The sequence below is a fragment of the Microcebus murinus genome, chromosome 10, assembly GCF_040939455.1.
Source record: "Microcebus murinus isolate Inina chromosome 10, M.murinus_Inina_mat1.0, whole genome shotgun sequence".
NCBI lineage: Eukaryota > Metazoa > Chordata > Mammalia > Primates > Cheirogaleidae > Microcebus > Microcebus murinus.
This window is the reverse complement of record NC_134113.1, coordinates 92,924,214-92,944,992: the sequence shown is the minus strand read 5'-3', so window position 1 is coordinate 92,944,992 and position 20,779 is coordinate 92,924,214. Positions and strand designations below refer to the sequence as shown.

The 20,779-nt window shown below is 37.4% G+C and overlaps 1 protein-coding gene across 2 annotated transcripts in view; it reads right to left on the bottom strand.

Moving 5' to 3' along the window:
- Nucleotides 1-20,330, bottom strand: part of LOC105861535 (alpha-2-macroglobulin-like) — a 51,108-nt gene extending 30,778 nt beyond the window's left edge. For both annotated transcript variants that reach the window (XM_076007680.1, XM_076007681.1), the window contains exons 1-15: nt 20,167-20,330; nt 17,414-17,597; nt 16,156-16,315; nt 15,950-16,002; nt 14,160-14,180; nt 13,713-13,881; nt 12,721-12,805; nt 10,036-10,156; nt 8,949-9,063; nt 8,689-8,798; nt 6,711-6,872; nt 4,297-4,524; nt 4,002-4,065; nt 2,724-2,866; nt 1,950-2,099 (exon numbers count right to left, since the gene is read on the bottom strand). In XM_076007680.1, the coding sequence (XP_075863795.1) occupies nt 1,950-2,099; nt 2,724-2,866; nt 4,002-4,065; nt 4,297-4,524; nt 6,711-6,872; nt 8,689-8,798; nt 8,949-9,063; nt 10,036-10,156; nt 12,721-12,805; nt 13,713-13,881; nt 14,160-14,180; nt 15,950-16,002; nt 16,156-16,315; nt 17,414-17,597; nt 20,167-20,252 (1,851 nt within the window). In that variant the 5' untranslated portion in view covers nt 20,253-20,330. The remainder of the gene's footprint in view (nt 1-1,949; nt 2,100-2,723; nt 2,867-4,001; nt 4,066-4,296; nt 4,525-6,710; nt 6,873-8,688; nt 8,799-8,948; nt 9,064-10,035; nt 10,157-12,720; nt 12,806-13,712; nt 13,882-14,159; nt 14,181-15,949; nt 16,003-16,155; nt 16,316-17,413; nt 17,598-20,166) is intronic.
- Between the last annotated feature and the right edge of the window lie 449 nt (nt 20,331-20,779).

The following is a 20,779-nucleotide window of genomic DNA, read 5'->3' as shown; positions in this document are numbered from 1 at the left end:
TTCTAACCCAGGTGTACTACTAAATACCTGAAAACTTCTGCTTTATTATTAATAAGTGAAATGGGATTTTCTGCCTTATCTAGCCATCAAGGTTGTTATAATTTAAAAAGTACCTTTGAGAAGTGTAAAATTCTTATACAAATGTAAAACTTTAATGTTATCTTTCTACACATCTTCTTGCTCCCACTATTGATATGTACTTAATACTTCCTTTAGAAGTATTCTAATATTTTCAATTAAAATCTCATTAGAAGAACCGAGAAGTAATTTCTAGGGAAGTAAAAATATAAAATTTCCCTTGGTAAAATTTTGACTATAGCAAAAGTTTCAATAAAAGGTTATTCCAATTGGCCTCATATTGAAAATTTGAAGATAAACTGCTATTAATACATGCTAAGTAGATTCTTGTTGTTCCACTTCAACATACCTTCTTTGCTATATCTTCTATTAACCCATATTTTAAAATATTTCATTTATCAATAGTAGCTATCATGTAGTAATTCATTTTTCCTAAATTTTTCATCAGAGATAATGCATGTCTTTCTTCAGAAATTGTATTGAATTTGGGACAGCCATTATTTCAGTTGATATAATTCTTATAAAAACAGAAATTTGACATTTAATTTAGCCTGTGTGGTCTTAGAGCAGGTAAATGTATTACTTTTGTTAAGATTTTTGAAATGTTAAGATTTTTGAAATGTTAATACTAGCTTGGAAACTCCTATTATTGGTTTCATGGAGCTCTGGGATTTCAAGAACTTTGGATAGTGCATGTTTTTTCTTTTTACATTATGTATTTACACACAGACACACAAACTATACAATATATAATATACGTATATAAAAATTTATGAATGATCTCCCTGATTCTTCAGTTAGAATTAATCCTTTCTTTTATTTTGCATGTCCGTACCTCCTTTATAGTACTTTTCACAATCTGCCCTCTTTTTTCTCCAGCTTGCATATATATATATAACTGCCTTGACACAATAAGATTTGGGTTTGTATTGTTATGGGAACTTAATCTGAGTCATAAGTTGTTTTTCTGCTTTTTTTTCTTTTCTTTTTTTAAGACAGGGTCTCACTCTGTCCTTCAGGCCGGGTTACAGTGGCGTTATCATAGCTCACTGCAACCTCAAACTCCTGGGCTCCAGTGATCCTCTGGCTTCAGCCTCCTCAGTAGCTGAGAATACAGGTGCACGCCACTGCACCCACCTAATTTTTTTATTTTTCATAGGGACGGAGTCTGACTGTGTTGCCCAGAATGGTCTCAAATTCCTGGCGATAAGCTATCCTCCAGCTTAGCCTCCTTTGTTGTTAATTTTTTTTTTTTTTTTTTGAGACAGAGTCTCACTTTTTGTTGTCCAGGCTAGAGTGAGTGCCGTGGCGTCAGCCTAGCTCACAGCAACCTCAAACTCCTGGGCTCAAGCAATCCTCCTGCCTCAGCCTCCCGAGTAGCTGGGACTACAGGCATGTGCCACCATGCCCGGCTAATTTTTTATATACATATCAGTTGGCCAATTAATTTCTTTCTATTTATAGTAGAGACGGGGTCTCGCTCTTGCTCAGGCTGGTTTTGAACTCCTGATCATGAGCAATCCACCTGCCTCGGCCTCCCAGAGAGCTAGGATTACAGGCGTGAGCCACCGCGCCCAGCCCTTTGTTGTTAATTTTTTTGTGTTGCATTTTATATTTAAAAATTCTTTTATTCATTTCAATATGTTGTATGAGGCAATACATTTTTATCAATCGTTTTCCTGCAGAGGCCAGTAGGCTGCGTGTGTAAACTTTTATCTTCTTCACCAAAGAAAGCACACGTGAAAGAGCTCAAACCTGCTAGCTCCTAGATAAATGTAATTTTAATAGATCTTATCCTCCTGAGATAGGCATTTCTCCTTGTCTGAGCCCCCCATGGCCCTTGCTGGTCCCGTGGGCTGCCGGGAACTCACCGAGGACGGGGAGAGCTCGGCCTCGGGCTTCATGAGCAGCACGCTCTGGTCCACGGCCCGGAGGGCGCAGACCGACTGAGGCGACGCCCTGACTAGCAGGTGGACAGGTGAGCTTGGGAGACTTTGCGCTGGGCTAAAGCTCAAATCCACCTGTGAAATTGGGAAACAAGGTCAGAAAAAGAAATTTGCTGTTTTAACCATGCATTTCCCCGCATTTTCTGAGCGTTCCTCACATTCAGCCCAGAACCACTTTGACTTCAATCGAGGTGGTTGGCGTTGTGTCAACCCCGAGGCTTTTTGTCCCCTACAATTCTCTTTCATTCTCAAGAATGAGTTGAGCCATTATAATAATTTCTAGTTATTCTTAGAAATTACTAATTATGACATGTCATTTTTGACCTTTGATACAAGGTGAGGTGCTCATTAACTGCAGTTGGAACGCGTATGGGTCAAGGTGCTCTTGTGTCTTTCTTTTGGTGCTTTAGTAGTCTTAAAATCTCGCTCATACATTCCCAACATTTCATCAAAAATGAAGGGAACAAGGTACCCTGAACTGTGACATTTGTTAAGAGACAAGGTTCTAGGAGGGTTGTGAGAGTTGCACACTTGGAGTCGAGTGACAGGGCTTCTCCTTGACTCTGCCATTATCTGGCTCAGTGTCTCTGGGGCATTTGTTTAACCCTTTGGCTCCCATGCTCACAGGTGTACAATAAACGGTCATGATAGCAACTTCTAGTTTGAAATGTTGAAAAGCTTATGATAATAAGCCCTCACCTTGTTGGTCAGACAATTTTCAACGTTATACATTGCAGAATCCCCAATCACTTCCCCGTCAGGTAAAATGGCGTAGATGAGCAACCGAGCGACAGGAGCAATGTCTGACCCCACAGGGACTGACACAGAAAAGTGGCCTTTCACTGGAGCGGAGAGAATGAGAGGAAGCAATCGCAGGTTAGACCTGTCTTCAGGGCTGCCATGAAATTATTCTGCTGTACAAAGCCATTTGAGGAGGCTGGTCCGGTTAATGCCTGTTTCTGGTAGATGATATAATAGATAAAATAGACAGTAGGTGCAATAAATGGATGACTGCAAACTTTACCTTTAGGAGAACTTTATCAAAGCCCCCTTTCCTCTCATAAATCCTATACTGTATTGATTTCTCGCCAATTTGAAGCTTTAGCTCTCCCCTAGATAAGGCTCTGATGCTATCTAAGCATATGGAGACATCCATTTTGCCACCATTCGATCTAGATCTCACACTAGAAGAGGGAAATAGAACCTGAAATTACAGGATGTAATAGGAAGAGTTTAACACATTGTGTTTGTTGTTACATCCTCTTTAACCATTTATGAAGAAAATCTTCTACTTTTTCTCCTTAATGAAATATTATGCTCCTTTGGAAGTTATTTTTTGATGTCTACATAGATTCTTTAGGAGTTACATTAAGCTTCCCTAAGTCAGCGATGGTGTTTCTATGTTGTTACAAAGAAGTAGCAAAAGAGTAGTTGACTGAAAGTTTTCTACTAATTCATCTTTTAGACACCATTAGACTAGGAGCAACCTTCGGGGTTTGTATTGCTACATATTTGTCCATGGGGAGAGTCCAATTACCCAGTTTAACTCTTTACAAATCATAACTATCTGTAAAGGGCAAATGAGATCTTTATAAAGATAGAGGTGACTCAACACAAGAATGCATTCCAAAACTTTGCCTTTCCTCTTCCCTGTTTTCCAAAACAATTCTCAAATATCTCCCACTTTGAGAAGGATGGTCTAAGAATATTTATAATTTAAAAAATTTGGAATATGTGTAGATTGTATATGACAACTTTTAATAATCAAAACAGAACATGCTGAAGAAAAAAACCCCAGATATTTGATCAAGGATGGAAAAAAAGAAACATTATTCCTTTCCCTCCCTCCCTCAAAAACTTCTTTACTGTGATTGGATGGAAATGTTCTCTCTTTACTTGAAAGTGTTCCTGGTATTTCTGTAGTGAAAGGCTGGATGTGTCAGAATGGGGCAACAATGTGATTATGGAAGTACTCACTATCTCCCTGCTCCACAGGCAGTACATGAGTTCCAGTTCGGACAATGCCTCCCTTTGCCATTATCTGCAAAAAAAGGGAAACAAAAGAAATTTAAGGTGCCTGACAGAGATCTTATCCCAGTGTTGCTTTATTGAGCCCCTGCTAGTAATGATTAGTCACAAGACAAGTCATATCTTTAAAAGAAACATGCATATGAAGTCAAAATGGTGATGCCTCACAGAGCTTCATAATTACTCGCCCCCCGCAGAGAGGTTTTATCTACAGATAAATCAATGCAGTGACCTCCTTTCTCACCAGATAATAGAAGACAAGCTCCTTCAGCTCCTGCAGGGCCTGTGCATTCAGAATATAATCTGCCTGGACCGCCTGAGTTTGGCCGCAGGGCAGTTCACCAGGCATGGTCTCGAGCTGCACAAAGCTCTTGCTGACGGAGTATACGAGCTTAGCAGTGTGATGAGCCTCTGCATTTTCTTCTGACACACATTGGTTGTCATCACAGACATCTTGATTCTTGTGTTTGACCTAATGAATTAAGAAAACAATGTTATTTTATGGATTGTATGTCATAAAGAATAAATGTACTCATGAAAATACATAAGTTGACTATTCTACCTTAACTAGAAATATTTTTCTCCACAATAAAAAGTGAGAGAAGGGCTCCTTATTTTATGTAACTACATCAAATGAGGCATGATTTGTGCTTTTACACTGCAGAGGCTGCCAAGGGTGGGATTTACATTTCTGAAGAGCATAAAAGGAGGCTTCCTTTGATCTGATTAGCTTGCTTGAAATTTCTTTGTCCACTTCACTTACGCAGATAGAGACCCTGGAGCTATGAAACCTCATGGAGGAGAGTAAATCATCTTAAGAAACTGCTCCAGAAGCTAGCTGTCTCTTTTAAGATGGTTTGAAATGGGTATTATGAATGAATGAAATATTGCAACCCTAGGGATCTGAGAAAACATTGGTAAAAAGCATCGTTTTAAGAGCTGAGTTGGTGAATTAGCTGAAATCTACTTCTCCTGGGGTGATTATTTTTCCTGCTTCCTTCCTGCCATTCTGGATTCTTATGCCTCAGAGGCCCTATTGGGTTGTATTTTCAACTCTCCTTCATGTAGAAGTTGGTCCTTAACTCTTTTAAGGCTTCCCCTACCGTCATCCACAGCTGCCAAATCGAATGAGTGCATCCTTGTTGTGCCCGCAAAACTCTTTGTTCATATCTCAATATATGCTCTAGTGATAACATATATATGATCACCAAAAAGAGGGAGCATTTAAAGATAATATTTTCATTGTCAGGACTAGCACAGTGCCGGGCACATAGAAAGCATTCAAGACACTTCTTGATTGATAAGTGAATAAATATTCAAATTGAGTCATTAGAGATATGGGATATTTTACCCTCTATCTAAAGCTAAATTAATAAAATATATTATTTATTTTGTCTTTATACCAAACGAGGGAGGGTTTTTCTAGTATTGTGATATGTAATACATAGCGTAGATATGTGTATCTATAAACATACACCTATATTTCTATTGATGAATAGAAGACTGTACGCTATACAAAACAAGTTATATGGATATAGATGGGTCATCCAGAGAAAATTAGAAAGCAAGACAAAAACACTGTAAAACAATAATTTATGGCTTATATATTTTTGAAACTAAATGCTAATTATGTTAAAATTGGCTTTTATAATAAAAGTATTTAACAGGTAATGGGCAGTTACTAAGTACTTTAACATGTATTATTTCATTTAATCTTCATAACAACCCCAAGAGTTAGGTAGTAATATTGTACCCAATTTACAGGTAAGGAAATTAAATATAGAGGTTTTACTTATTTTCCCTTAATATAGAGTAGAGTCAGTATTTTTAATCACTGATTTTGATTCTGGAACTTACACTTTTCAAAAGTTGTGATAAAAACAAAACATAAAATTACCATCTTCATAATTTCTAAATATACAGTTTGATAGCATATCTGTTGTGCAACATAGAACTTTCATTTTGCAAGGCTGAATCTTTATACCCATTAAACAGCAAATCCATATTTCTTTTACTCCCCAGCCTCTGGAAACCAGCATTCTATTTTCTGTATCTACAATTTTGACTACTTAAGAACCTCATATAAGAAGAATCATATGGCATTTGTCTCTTTGTGACTACCTTATTTCACTAAGCACAATATCCTCAAGGATTATCCATGTTGTAGCACATGATAAGATTTCCTTCCCTTTTAAGGCTGAATAATGTTTCATTGTATGTATATCCCATGTTTTGGTTACTCATCTGTTGGTGGAGATTTGGGTGGCTTCCCTCTCTTGGCTATTGTGAATAGTGCTGCAATGAACATGGGTGTGCAAATATCTCTTTCAGACTCTGCTTTCAATTCTTTGGTAAGGTTGCAGGATCATATAGTAATTCCATTTTTAATTCTGAGAAACTGCTATACTGTTTTCCATAGTGGTTGCACCATTTTCAATTCCTATCAGCATTGCTAAAGTAGAACTCATAATTTTAGCCACACCAAAATACTGCCTCTCTTTCATAAACTCATAAAAAGTTGATATTAAATTGGTTTCTAATTGCTAGTTTTCTCTCTCTCCGTAGGACTAAACAAAATTTGGAAATTTCATCACTTTTTAAGTTGCAACCATGTTTTCAAGGCTACTTCATGCCATTGGTAACTTGTTTCTAACTTACATGTACAGTAAGAGAGATGCCCATAACACTGGTGGTGTTGATGGAGAATGGTGCCAGGCCATTCTCATCTGTGGTAGCATTGAATTTATAGACAGATCCATGTGCTGTGATGAAGATGGTTTTATTTGGCATAGGGACACCTTTCCCATCCACTAGGCGCACCTGAAAAGTAAAAGCTGTGGGTCGGTTATATAGATAATAACTAATAGGCACCAAACATATTCATTTTCTCGCAAATATTTTTTGAGTGCCTCTTACATGTTAAATACAGTTCGAGGCATTGAGGATATAGCATTGTATAAAACAAAGTTCCTTTCATCACTGTCTACTAAAAGAGATAGATGCTAAGTGAATATATAAAGAAAATACACTAATTTAGTAGTAATCAATCTGAAGAAGAAAAATATAGCAGTTTGAAGGGATAGAGATCAATAGGAATAAAAAATGGGGATGACCTGAAAAGGATGTATTTTGGATATTTTGGAAATACTGTGCATTACGTATAACTCTTAGAGAGTCACAGAGCACAAAAGTAATACAGTAACGAAAATTTTAATACTTTAGTCACATTTATTTGAGCCCCAAACACTTATTTGGGGGTGGACTATTAACTTCCTATGGATTAGTGTCTTGGAGCATTGCATACATGCACAAGTAAGCAACTGCTAAAACAGTGTGCTTCTCTAGTTGTGCTATAATATATGGTGTCTGCTTCTCAACCTGCACGTTCAATCCTTTGGAAGTCTGGCAGATTTTATGACACACCTCCCATGTGAAAAATGTAAAACTGAAAAGAGTCACACAGTATCAAATAGGGCCCTAATGCCAAATACTGCTAATATTGAACTCAGCAGATGAATAGCCCATTCAGATTGTAAAGACAAATGTTCTTTTTCATTATGAGTAGTTACTTTTGGTAGTAGGAAGTACAATCGTCCGACTTGCATCAGTATTTATAGCTGATTAACAAAATCTAAGTTTGCCAGTGAGATGTTGGCTGCACTCACAAAGATCAGAATGCACACAAAATTCTGATTCTCTTCTAGGGAGAGTGTCTTATGACAAATAGGATGGTTATTTAATAGCAATCAAATATAAAAAGGTACAATGTACCTCTGAGCAATTTAAACTTGGACCTCACTTGCATTTTAGGAAGTGGCCAAAGTTTCTGAAAATGTTTTGCTGTCATAACATAATCAAGCCCTCTAAAATATGCCCCACTTTGTTGAGTTTAGTCTATCATTTATACCCTCCATGGCTGAAATCCTGAAACATTTCTATCAGGAACATGACACACAGTTATTGCACATCGAGGAGCCTACAGCTGCCATTCCAGACTTTTGCAATCAGAAAGGTCCATTTGCACATCTGCTCACGATAGAAAAACCACAATGTAAGATTTATTGTAGATTTGTGTGCAAATTCATAAGTTAAAAATCTGGAAACCTTAAATGGCAATATTTTACCCCCAGGTTTACTGTTTTAAAAATAAACTTGTCATTATAGAAAAGTAATGTAAGTAATAGAAAAGTAATGTAACCCACAAAAGAAACATTAGGTATAGTGGAATCTTTACTACTTGAAAATAAAAATTAAAACCACCTGCCTACACATTTCCTTACAAAGTTAGTGTTAGAAGGATAGTATAAATGGTCAACATAAAATTTGAGATTTCTTTTAGAAAATGTGTTGAAAACTGAGTCTGCATAGTAAACCATGAAAAGGAAATTGAGTGATATCATATAAAACTGTTCCAAAAGTGATTAAAAAATCCTACTAATTTCAATGGAGCTTTAGAATAATTTTATACATTTCATATACAAATTTACACAGCAACAAATCTATTTCTATGTAGCTTTATACCTTCGGTTATATTAATTGATAACATTAATCAGCTATGGTTTCAGCAGAAACTGTACCTATTTTGCTAATTAGATAACAATACATGGGATTACCAGTGAACTGTAAAATACTCCACCTGTCCAAAGAAAGGGATCCCTTTTCTAAAGTAAGGGTTCACTTTCACAAATGAGAGTTTGGTTATGGCTCTCGTGATTTCAGTGGATCCTCTTCCAGTTAATTCCACTCCTGAAAAAGAAGAAAGAAAACAAATTTGTTTTTGGAAGTGTGATGTCCCTGAACTTCTTATACTACCTCCTCCTTTACAGTTCATAATTTGGCTAAAATGTTACATCAATGTCCATTGTTTTTTCTCCCATACCCAGGTGGTATACAAACCTGTTCCTTCTTCTTTGATATTGGCCTCCACGTCCAGTTTCATTTGATACCCTTCCCTCTTCATCTGGAAGACCTTGGTGTTTACTTGCTGAGAGACGCAGCCGTGGCTGTTCAGCTAAGAGGGAAGAAAAAAAAATAAAAAAACATAGCATATATTATTCTGCATAGATCAGTGGTCAGTTGATCTGATGGGATTATTTTTTTTCATGAGATTGTTTTTGAGACAACATAATCTAGGTGTTTTCTATGATGAGGACACAATACATTTTCTCTAGGGAGTAAACATTATCATATTTCAGAGCAATATCTCATTTGTTGTGACAGGTGTATAACTGGCAGGTGTATTCCTGGGTATCTGAAATTCCCTAGAGAGGAAGAGATAGAAATTCCTTAAACATTTTTGGGTAATCTTTTTATTGATGCATAATATTTGTACATATTTTGGGGGGTCCATGTGATATTTTGTTGTAAGAGTAGACTGTGTAATGATCAAGTCAGTTTATTTAGCATGTCCATCACCTGAGAACTTATCATTTTTAATTGTTGGGAACATTTTAAGTCCTGTCTACTAGGTATTTTGAAATATACAATACATTGTTATTAACTATAGTCACGCTACTCTGTTATCAACCATTAGAACTAATTCTTCATCAAAGTCTGCTAGTTTCTCCTCCTGTGATATACAGGTGTGGTTGGGAAGTGACCACTTGTCTGGGGACTGTTCTGTACCCCGCCCCCTGGAGTCTAGATGAGGCCATGTGAAAGGTTCTTGCTCACAGAAAGAGAGCAGAACTGATGTTGTAACCAGCAAAGACAATTAGGAGGTATATGTTTTTTTCTCCTTCCTTTGTAGAAGTTGATGCCCAAGGAGGCTTTGGATAGCTTCTATCATTCTGGAACATTCACAATGGACAATTACAGGAAATAATTTCTATTTTGCTAAGTTAATTATTTTTTAAAATTATAATAGCTGGTATGGAATTCTCTTCCAGATTGTTCTCTTCCTGAGTTAGCACCATGTTGCAACTCACTGCTTGTCAACAATGCCTTTATTATTATTTCCTGAGAGGAAGAGTTTTCAACCTACTTGTTGACTGAATGTCTTGCAGAGCGCCTGTGACTCTTCACCATAGCAGATGGAAGGGTTATTACACTTTCTGCAGATGCTCAGAGTCACATGTCCCGGGACAGGCTTCCCATATGTGTATCTGTCATGAGAACATTCCCAAATGAATCAAAGCAGACATTGAACATCATCCCTTTGTTCTACCTATTTATATTTAAATTTTCCCTTTAACTAATAGCACATTCCCCCCTCTGTTCTTCCCTCTGCTCTCTGCAGGGATCACACAGTATTGAGGGCAAGAGTCACTAATCTCTTTTCTCTTTTAAAAATTTCCATTGCAAAATGCTAAAATTTACTACATTCTTGTTTTATCATATCTTTTTCTAACTTGATTGCTTTCCAACTTTATCTTAGAAAATGTCTTTCTTAATATAAAAGCTAAACTTGTCCTTAAGAGAAAAACATCTCTATACCTGTGCCATGCCACTTTGGTTATAATAGCCTTGTAGCTAATTTGAAGTTAGGTGATATGATGCCTACAGATTTGTTCTTTTTTCATAAGATTGTTTTGACTATTCATGTTATTTTGTGGTTCCATATGAAGCTTAGGATTAACTTATCTAGTTCTGTGGAAAATGACATTGGTATTTTGACAGGAATTGCATTGAATCTGTAAGTCACTTCAAGCAGTATGGACATTTTAACAATGTTGATTCTTGCAATTCCTGAGAGTGGGATGTTTTTCCATTTGCTTGTGTCATCTGTGATTTCTTTCATCGGTGTTTGTAGTTGTCCTCCTTGTAGAGATCCTTACTTCCTTGGTTAGGTATATTCATAGGTATCATATTTTCTCTGTAGGTATTGTGAATGATATTGATTCCTTTAGTTGGCTCTCAACTAGACTGTTATGAATATATAGTAATGCTATAATTTTGTGTATATTTATTTTGTAACCCTTTGCTGAATTTATTTATCAATTCCAGGAGCCTTTTGGGAGAGTATTTAGGTTAATCTAGACCCAAGATCATATGATTGGCAAACAGGGATAGTTTGACCTCCTCTTTCCCAATTTGGATGCCCTTTCTTTCTTTCTTTTCCCTGATTGCTCTGGGTAAGACTTCCAGTACTATGTTGAATAGAAGTGGTGACAGTATACTTCCTTGTCTTATCCCAGTTCATAGGGAGAATGCTTTCAACTTTTCTCCTTTCAGTATCTTGCCTTGGTTTATGAGTGGAAAAAGAAAATGTGATATATATATATATATATATACACACACACACACAAACCATGGAGTACTACTTAACCATAGAAAGGAATGAAATAATGCCTTTTGTAGAAACTTGAATGGAAATGGAGAACATTATCCTAAGCAAAGTATTCCAGGAATGGAAAAACAAACTCATGTTCTCACTAAAAAGTGGGTGCTAACCTATGGTTATACACAGTTATATAGTGGCATAAAGAACATTGCAAACTAAAAAGGGGTAAAAGTGGGAGTGGGTTGAGGGATATACGCATACCTATTGGGTACAACATACACTACTCTGGTGACAGGCACATTATAAGCCCTGACTCCAGTGTTATTCAGTTCATTCATGTAACAAAAACACTTATAACCTCCTAATATTTTGACATAAAAAAGAGAAAAATACCAACTAAACAACAACAACAACAAAAAAAAAAAAAATAAAGAGAAGAAACAAATACCCTAAGGCTACCTAGGAATACAAACTGTTAATATGATAACGTCTCTGCTTCCATCGTCTTTTTGCAATGTACAGCAGTCTTTAGTTATATCAAGTTTTGCTTGCTTACTTTTTACAAAAATGGAATTTACCCACAAATATGTCATAGAGGATCACTGTGTTTCCTTCCCTATTTGAAATGACCTCTATATCTCTATTTGCAAGAGCATTTGCTCATCACCAATTATGTGGGACTAGGAACTTGGCCATTGCTCTGAGACAGCCTGAGGCAGGGTTCCAGCTGAGCCATATGTGCATTACATATGTTGTCTTTAGGCAGGAATGGTTTCTTCACTGTCTGCTCTTCCTGTGAATGCTACTTCTGGGATACCAGGGGTAGGAGCAAAAGACTTCAGAAACATGAATTTTTAAGTCTTGAAGAGACCATACTGAGAGATCATGTCAAGTCCCCTCAGTAAAAATGGCAGTGCAGAGAGATATGTGACATACCTTAGACCCAAGAGTTAGATGGGATTTTATTATATGCCTGTCTCTACGAATTCTAAGTCTAGGCCATTTTCTGACTATACATGCAAGGTCATGTAAGTGATCTATTGATGATTGAATTTCCTCTTTAACCACATGTGGATCACCTCTCTAATATGTGTCTGTTTGCTTCTGTTTAAGAGAAAGCCACTATCCTTCAGCACTATCCTGTTTTGTTTTTGCTTTGGTGCATGTGTGCAGCAGTTTCATCATTTTCAGAATCCATCCTAGTAATGTAGCCTCTGTAGAAACAGTTCCTCGCCTCTGAAAGCTATAGTAATACTTATAAGGATATGAAAGAAAATGAGAAGGAAAAATAGAAAAGCAAAAGAAGAAGAACTTTCTACAGATGGTGATGTTCCCAAAATAAAATATTTGTGTTGCCACTGCTCCTAGAGAAGCTAGCCAAAATATCCCAAATCATGAGTCTCTTTTAAATAATTTTCCTCAAAAGATGAAAAATAATCAACTTACAGGCCACACACTGACACATTCATCTCTTCTTCCAAGATGGTGATTACCTTTGGCATTGTCACTTGCACTTCGAACTTGGGAAGCACTGTTGATAGCAATAAAGAAGGCTGGTGATTAGTTTTCAATTTTGGGGCATTAATATTTTCAGGTTTTTTGTAATAATTTCTTAATTCTATTTTAGGTGTCTGAAAAGGAAGGTACTCTCCAATATAACCATATCTACTCCTATAGTTTGGATGTTTGTTACCCCAAACTTCATGTTGAAATTTGATCCCAGTGTTGGAGGGTAGGGGCCTAATGGGAGGTATTTGGGTCATGGGGATGGACACCTCATGAATAGATTGGAGTGGATGAGTGATTTCTCTATTTGTTTCCACAAGAGCTCATTGTTAAAAAGAGCATGGCACCTTCCCTCTTGCTCTCTCTGGCTTCCTCTCTTGCCATGTCATCTCTGCACATGCCAGCTCCCCTTTTTCTACCTGCTGTGAGTGGAAGCAGCCTGAGGCTTTTACCATATGCCCAGTCTTCCAGCCAGCAGAATCATGAGCCAAATAAACCTCTTTTCTTTACGAATTATTCAGCCTCATATATTGCTTTATAGAAACACTACATGGATTAAGACATCTACCTTACTCATGAAAGGAGATTTTGGTTGAGGGATTATGAAAGATCACTGTATCCTTAATGAGTAATGGAAGACTCCACTAAAATAAGGATTGCTATACTTTTTGGAGTATTAATTATTGCTACAAAAATAACCAAGTTACATGAAGTCCTATTCTCAAATCCTTACTGTCCTCATTAGATTTAGATATAGTTTTAGATATTAAATTTAGATATTAGACTATATATCTATATTTAGATATAGTTAGTTCTACTGCAAGCCCAATGTCACCCATGGGGAAGGGAAAGATGCCAAAATAAGCTCAAATTCTGAACCCTAGAGGCTTAACTATGAAAAAAAAGTGTGTATGATGTTCCATTATCCATACCAAATTCCTCCACCGTGAAAGGATGCTCTACGTTTCCACCTGATTGTTTCTGTACCACCACCTTGTAGGAGCCCAGAAAGGGCTCTGATGAGAGGGCAAAGGACAATTGCGTGAGGCCGCTCTCTAACTGGAGACTCTGCCATTGTGCGATGCGATTTCTTTTGGGGTCCTATGGATAAATCCATTATCACTTACAAATGCATCTAGATCATTAGCGACAATAAAAGAAAGGCAAAAAACCCTGCTATATTTACCACAAAGAAGACAAATGGGGTCATGGTGAGGGGCAAGGAGGGGAATGAGTTATAACCATCCAATCCTAGGTGAGTCTGAAGGCTTCTCCCTTAATGCCACATTTCTAACACATTGTAAGAACCCATCAAATAAGAACATTTTCCCTGAACTTATTGCTTTTGTTCCAATTACAGAATGTTTCAAGTTGCTTACCTGAATGTATACTAGTGGAATCTGAAAGGAGAAAGCAAAAAAGGAGTTTATAATTGTTCTCAAATATTCCCAAATCCTTTTTATAAGCAAAGCAGCTTTATGTAGAATAACTCTCTCTATAGTAAAACACAAAAGATTCCAGATTAACTATTAAAGAACTTTTAATTCATCTATTTTCAGCAATTAATACATAATATTAAGTACTGATCAGATCATCAGAAACAAATATATATATATACACTGCCATTCACTTTGAATGGGATTTATTAACATTACTTAAGTACATATAATGAATTTTAGTGAAGAGCATTTTTTTTTATCTTTTATTTTTTGAGACAGAGTCTCACTCTGTTGATGGGCTAGAGTGCCATGGCATCAGCCTAGCTTGTAGCAATCTGAAACTCCTGGACTTTAGCGATCCTCCTGCCTCAGCCTTCTGAGTAGCTGGGATTACAGGCATGTGCCACCATGCCCTGCGAATTGTTTCTATATATTTTTAGTTGTCTAGCTAATTTCTTTCTATTTTTTTAGTAGAGATGTGGTCTCACTCTTTCTCAACCTGGTTTTGAACTCCTGACCTTGAGTGATCCTCCTGCCTTGGCCTCCAAGATTGCCAGAGAAGAACTTTCTTTTGCCATGCAGTTATACAGATCAAGAAAGAAACATAGAACTGTAAGCCACCATGCTCAGATGAATGGGTGATAGAAATTTTAGGTACTTCTAAGAATGAGGAAGAATGGGAATAGGTCCTCTGCCTTCAATGCTTATTCATTTTTAAAACTAATAGTTATTAAGTATCTACTCATGTGCTCTGCATCATTCTAGGTGCTGAGAATATAGCAATGCGCTAAACAACAATATGTCTGTTTTAACGAAACTTACATTATAATACACATGAACAAACAGGAAGAAAACCTTGTGTGTACATCTCTCAGGTGGTAGTAAACGCCAAGAAGAAAATAATGCTGGCTTAAGCTGACAGAGTGATGGATGCGGCGTTTGATTTTAGAGAGAGGAATGAGAATAGAAGCTGGCAGCTCACTTTCAATGAATGTTACTGCAATGATCTTGTTTAGAGATGATATTGACCAGGAATAGGTTGTGGCAATTCAGGTGGTAAGAAGTAGTCTGGAGATGTTTTGAGTCAACATGATTTTCTGGTGAAGTGGACGTGGATGTGGGAGAGAGAAGGAAGGATTGTAACACAATCTCTTGCTTTAGGAGCTAGAAGAGAAGAATTGCCTCTTTTGGAGATAAGAGAAGGTGGCAGAGGACTAGATTTGGGAGAGCAAAAGGAAGACTTTGGCTTGATGTCTGCATTATAATAGAAACAATTCTCTTTTTTTTTTATCACAAATATCAAAGGTTAATCTTGATTACCCTCAATCAAACAAATTTATTACCCTCATATTCCTTTATAGCAGAGGTTTAGGTAGGAGTATTTACAAAAAGTCTAAATCTCTGAAAAGTTATGTAAATTTAGGTCCTCTGGTGGTTTATCTGTGTCTATTATTTAGTGTATCTTTCTAATATCCTTAACTGAGAACTATCTAAAGAGTAAGTTTAATTGTGTGAACACAACTGAGTAATAGTGCAAGAGACAGAAAGAGTTACCTACTCTCTTGACCTGGGATAACATGGTGAATGAGGAATTTGTGGCCCCGTAATGCCAGGATTAGTGGTGGTGTTGCCTGATTTGTCCTCTCCCTGGTCCTCCCTGCGACTCTAAAAGTAGGCTCCCGGCCATTATACACACAATAATAATTTTATGTAGATAACAGGGGACTCACCAATTCATTCACGGGGTGAAAATCTTCATCCAATGAGACAACACGAAATTTCACTGAAACAGAAATATTTTCCATGAGCCCACAAACCCTAAACTAGGCCTAGTGGCTGGTAAGAAACGCAATAAAGGAACCAAGATTATAGGAGCTTGGGGAATATCCAGGGAAGGAAGGTCTTTCTCTTGGAAGTTGCTCAGGCTTCTCCATACCTGTCTGCTTTGGTTTGTAGATAGGTTTGTCTGTCTGGACAAATACCAGACTCTCTTTGTTTTTAACCATCACTGTGGTCCGGCTGCTGAATTGCTGGGTTGATCCTTTTACCTGGACGGTGAGGAACATCACCTCCTGACTGGACGAAGACCGCGGGATCTGCAATGCAGCAGAGATGCTGAGAGCCCATTCAGCCTCCCGAGGCCCCTCCGCCATTCTCTGTTCCACTCCTCCCCGAGATCCTGCCCTGATTTCACTCCTGCAGTCTCAGCGGGGAAAGCTGGCATGGGGGGGAATGGCTCTTGCTGTTTTACAAATGGGAAGCCAGAACACAGGTGGAGGAAAATACTTCAGTAAGAGAGGTTATAACTGAGACTCACATGTTCCTATAGCCCAGAAAATAGAGTCTTGATTCAAGTATACGCTGAGCTTTACCAAGTCGATGTTATATGCCAAAAGGGCACGGGAGAAGCATGTCTCAAGGCTATAAAAATTATATATTTAATTGGCACTAGGTGTAAACATCTCACAAATGGGCCACTCTTAAGAGATACTAGGCATTTTCTTGGAGTAATTTCTATGATTTTTACTCTTAGGGTGTGGAGTCATATGTTCTTCTCAGCCCACAAGTGCCAGCTCATGTTGATTCTGGGCCTAGTTTGCTTTATTAATGTTTTCTACACTTTTATTAATAATTTTAAGGAGTCATCTTTTTTCTTTGTTTAGTGCATATTATCTTTTGTGTTCTTTCTGGCTAATAGGGTTTTATTTTATCATTAGGTTGATCCATAAATTGCTTTTATTTATTTATTTATTTGAGACAGGATCTTGCCCTGCCACCCAAGCAGAGCACAGTGGCACAATCATAGCTCACAACAACCTCAAATCCCTGGGCTCAAGCGATCCTCCTGTCTCACCATCACTGAGTAGTTGGGATTATAGGCTCAAGCCACTATGCCCAGCTAATTAAAAAAAATTTTTTTTTGTAGATATGGGGTCTTACTGTGTTACCCATGATGTTCTCACGCTCGTGGCCTCAAGTGATGCTCCTGGGTTGGCCTCCCAAAATGCTGGGATTACAGGTGTGAGCCACCCAGCTCTGCTGCGTTGCTTTTTAATTTCTATGCTTTGTTGCTGCATTTGAATTCCTTCTTGAAGTTCTTACTAGCCTCCCAAAGCCTTATCTTGACTGAATACTGGATCCCTAAGACCTTGACCAACAGAGCTGAATACAGAAATTCAAGCGGCCACACTCACGGTGAAGGAGACACAGTGGAATAAGTCCTTCTCCGCCACCAGGTCAGTGAAGAGGCTCCTGTTTCCCCTGAGAGACTCCAAGGAAGCACGTACGGTGACTGTCTCATTCAGGTAGCTCAGAAGGACACAGCCCTTCTCAGGGGTCTCAGTGTGCAGCAGGGAGGGGACCAGCACCATGTAGTGTCTGGGAGAGCGCAGTCGGGGAGAGAGGAGGGAAAGAAGAGAGGCACCGCTGTCAACAGCACTGTTTTCCATATAATTGCTGTTATCATCATCAGTTCTGAGAGAAGACAGATTGATGAGCATGAAACTCAGCTGTTGAATGGCACGCATAAGAATTATTTCTCCTTTCCATCACATGCCATGGAAGTGAACATTTTACTTGAGGTGGGCCTTAAAAGAATAAAATTTGTAGGCATACTTCACTCTAAGGAATCCTAAGACATGGGCATCTGTGTTCAAATAAAAAATATGTTAGTTACTTTTATTTATGTGATTTCTTTTACCTTAGGATTGCTGTAAAAAGCAAGCAAGCCCTCAGGCATGTGAACACTGAAAAACCAATCAAATTATAAAAATTCCTTTAAAAGGGAAAAAATATGTATACATACATATAATTTACTCTGTGAAATTGTATGTCAAGTACTTGCTTCTACTTCACAGATATGGAATCTAAGCCTCAAAGAAAGTGAGTCATTATTTTAACCACTTCAGTATGACGCTCAGTGGCCGGGAACCCTAGCCCACACCTGGCACTCACAGTCCGCATGAGAGTCTGTGCTGTGCATTGGTGACGCATCCGTTTTGCTCTTGTGTGATGAGGACAGCTTTAAAGCTCTGAAAACATGTTTTACTTTACAGGCAGCTTTACTTGTAATGAAAACCAGAATAGGTAACATATGCATATATGTTTTCATTACATTATTTTTAAATGTTCACAATTTTATTTTGGTAACTGAAAAATTAGAAAAGTCGTATCAGTGCTATTGGCTAAAGTCGCTGTGCGCGTTCATCTGTGGCTGTCGACTATAGTCGGCGCTGGTACCGAAGTGGTTATAGTCTCAGTTGTAATTAGCAATTCATAAAGTCTTAGAGTGTTACCTAATCTTGGATGTTTGCATTTTAAATATTTGCCTTTTGACTCATGTTTAGACAATGGCTCCATCCAAAAATGGCCCTCTGGTGATTGAACTTAGATCTTGCTAAATTATGAGCAGGACAGAAACTTTCTCAGTATCCTGATACAGAATTTAAGATGGACTCTGAAGGTTTTAAATATTTTTGCTCACAAAACTACCCAAATAATTTTTGAACATTGTGCTCTTACATGTTTTCAAGTAAGCCTCTTTTTAAAACTACAGTTTTAATTAATTGCAAAAGATATTATTTTTGATGCTATGTTAAATTAAAACTTTGATTACTTTTACAAGTTTCCCATGGAATCTTAAATATTATAGTGATAAGATACCTAATATCGCTAACTTAAAATATTAATAAGTTCTTTTTGTAATTGTCAATTTTTTAACATATTTCATTTTTTTCCCTCCTTTAACTTGAATTTCCATGCTTCTTACCATATAGAAGTTTATCCTAAGATTTTTGTGCTTCAAAATATTTTATGGATCACTCCTAGTTTTTTGCTAACAAGTATATGTACAAATATATGTAATATTACAGGTGGGTAGATAAATTTAGCTTTAACTCCTCATATAAAGATAATGTGACAGTAAGTTTGTAAATATTAGATATTTTCTTCTGATTAAATTATTTATAAAAGTGCTTGTATACAACTGATCAAAACAAATAAATACATTACAAAGTATGTTTCATGAATATTAGATATAAAATTAAAATTAAAATAATTCTGAAGCACATGTTTAGTGAGAATGATGAGCTGTTTTTTTTTCCAGTGAATTTCTGTATCCATGGGTGGGTATTCCTTATTGCAAGAATTAAATAAGGTCTAACAGTAATTTTGTTACTATTTATGATTTGTGTAGATTTAAGTCCTGAGAAGAATTATTTACATAAAATTATAAATGGTAGGTAAAACAATAGTATTATTCCCACCACTTATAAATTCTTCTGCATTACATGCCTAAATTCACCCAGTAGCCTATTAGCAAGAATTGCTTCTAATCACTTATCAGCTGGTATTTCCTTTAGAAATACCTTTAGTTTCATTGAAATAGAGAATTCATCACCACCTGAGCTCCAAAAGTATTTTCTCTCTCGTCATGAGAGTCCTTTGCTTTCTCAACACCAATGTCAGTATTTCCCATTGTTCCTTTATTTGGCACTCTGGAGATTTTTATACTCCAGGACAATGATCCATGCTAACATATGGTTGAGGGAGAAGATTCTCTTTATTTTATAAAATAGAATACTCGTAATTAAGAAAGGGAGTTGGTAAGAAAGGATAAATAAGTAGCATGGTCTCAAGCAGAGCAATATGACCACAAAGATCTGAAAATTTATTCTTTTAAAAACAAGTTTGAATTTCTGATGCCCCTTAGAAAGGCATTGCATATCACCAGGAAATTTAGAGATTCAGAGATCCAGAGAGCTGGAGAAAAATGATTATAAGTGAAGAATGAATAAACCAGATTTACAAACTCTCCTGGTTTGAAGAAAACTTAGAGATGAAGGAGGAGACAGTTTCACAGGAAAGACAGATGAATGATACAAAGCAGATTCTGAAATAAAGGAAAGGACTCTTTAAGTTCATGCTTCGTGTTCTGTGTGGAACTCACGGTTTTGCAGAGCCCGAGGCTTCTGTGGGCAGGAGGACCAGGAGGAGAAGAACAAGACTTGAATGAAGGAGTTTGTTCTTCTCCATGCTGCAGGCAGAAGGGACCGGAGGAGATCAGCCTGTATGTACCCTAAGCCCTACAATGGGTCTGGTGCTAAACACTCCCCAGAGCACCTGGGCTTTATACTGCAATCTGTGCAAACAGGAAGTTCCACTCCCACAAAGTCTCTACACAAAGTTGAGGTCTCTGAACATTCTGTGCAGGGTCATTCATAACCTGTTTATAGTCAAAGTTAATTCCTGACGGGCTAAATAGAATTCTGGAGGGATAAAACCACATTCCCGTTAGTGCTCACTTTCTCTGGGTTTTACTGTAAAGCAGCAGATCAGCCTTTCAACTCTCCTCTCTCTCACTCCCTCACAGCCCCCCACAATGCCTTTTATGGTTCTTCCCACATCTCTTGTATGAACGGTTGGCCAGGGAGACTACAATTTAGCAACACCGGGCAGGCTCAAAATAGATATTTCCCTACAAGTCAGTGTGCCTCCTTCAGACATGCTTACCTTAAATGTTGAAGCCCTTTTGTTATTATTATTATTATTATTATTATTTA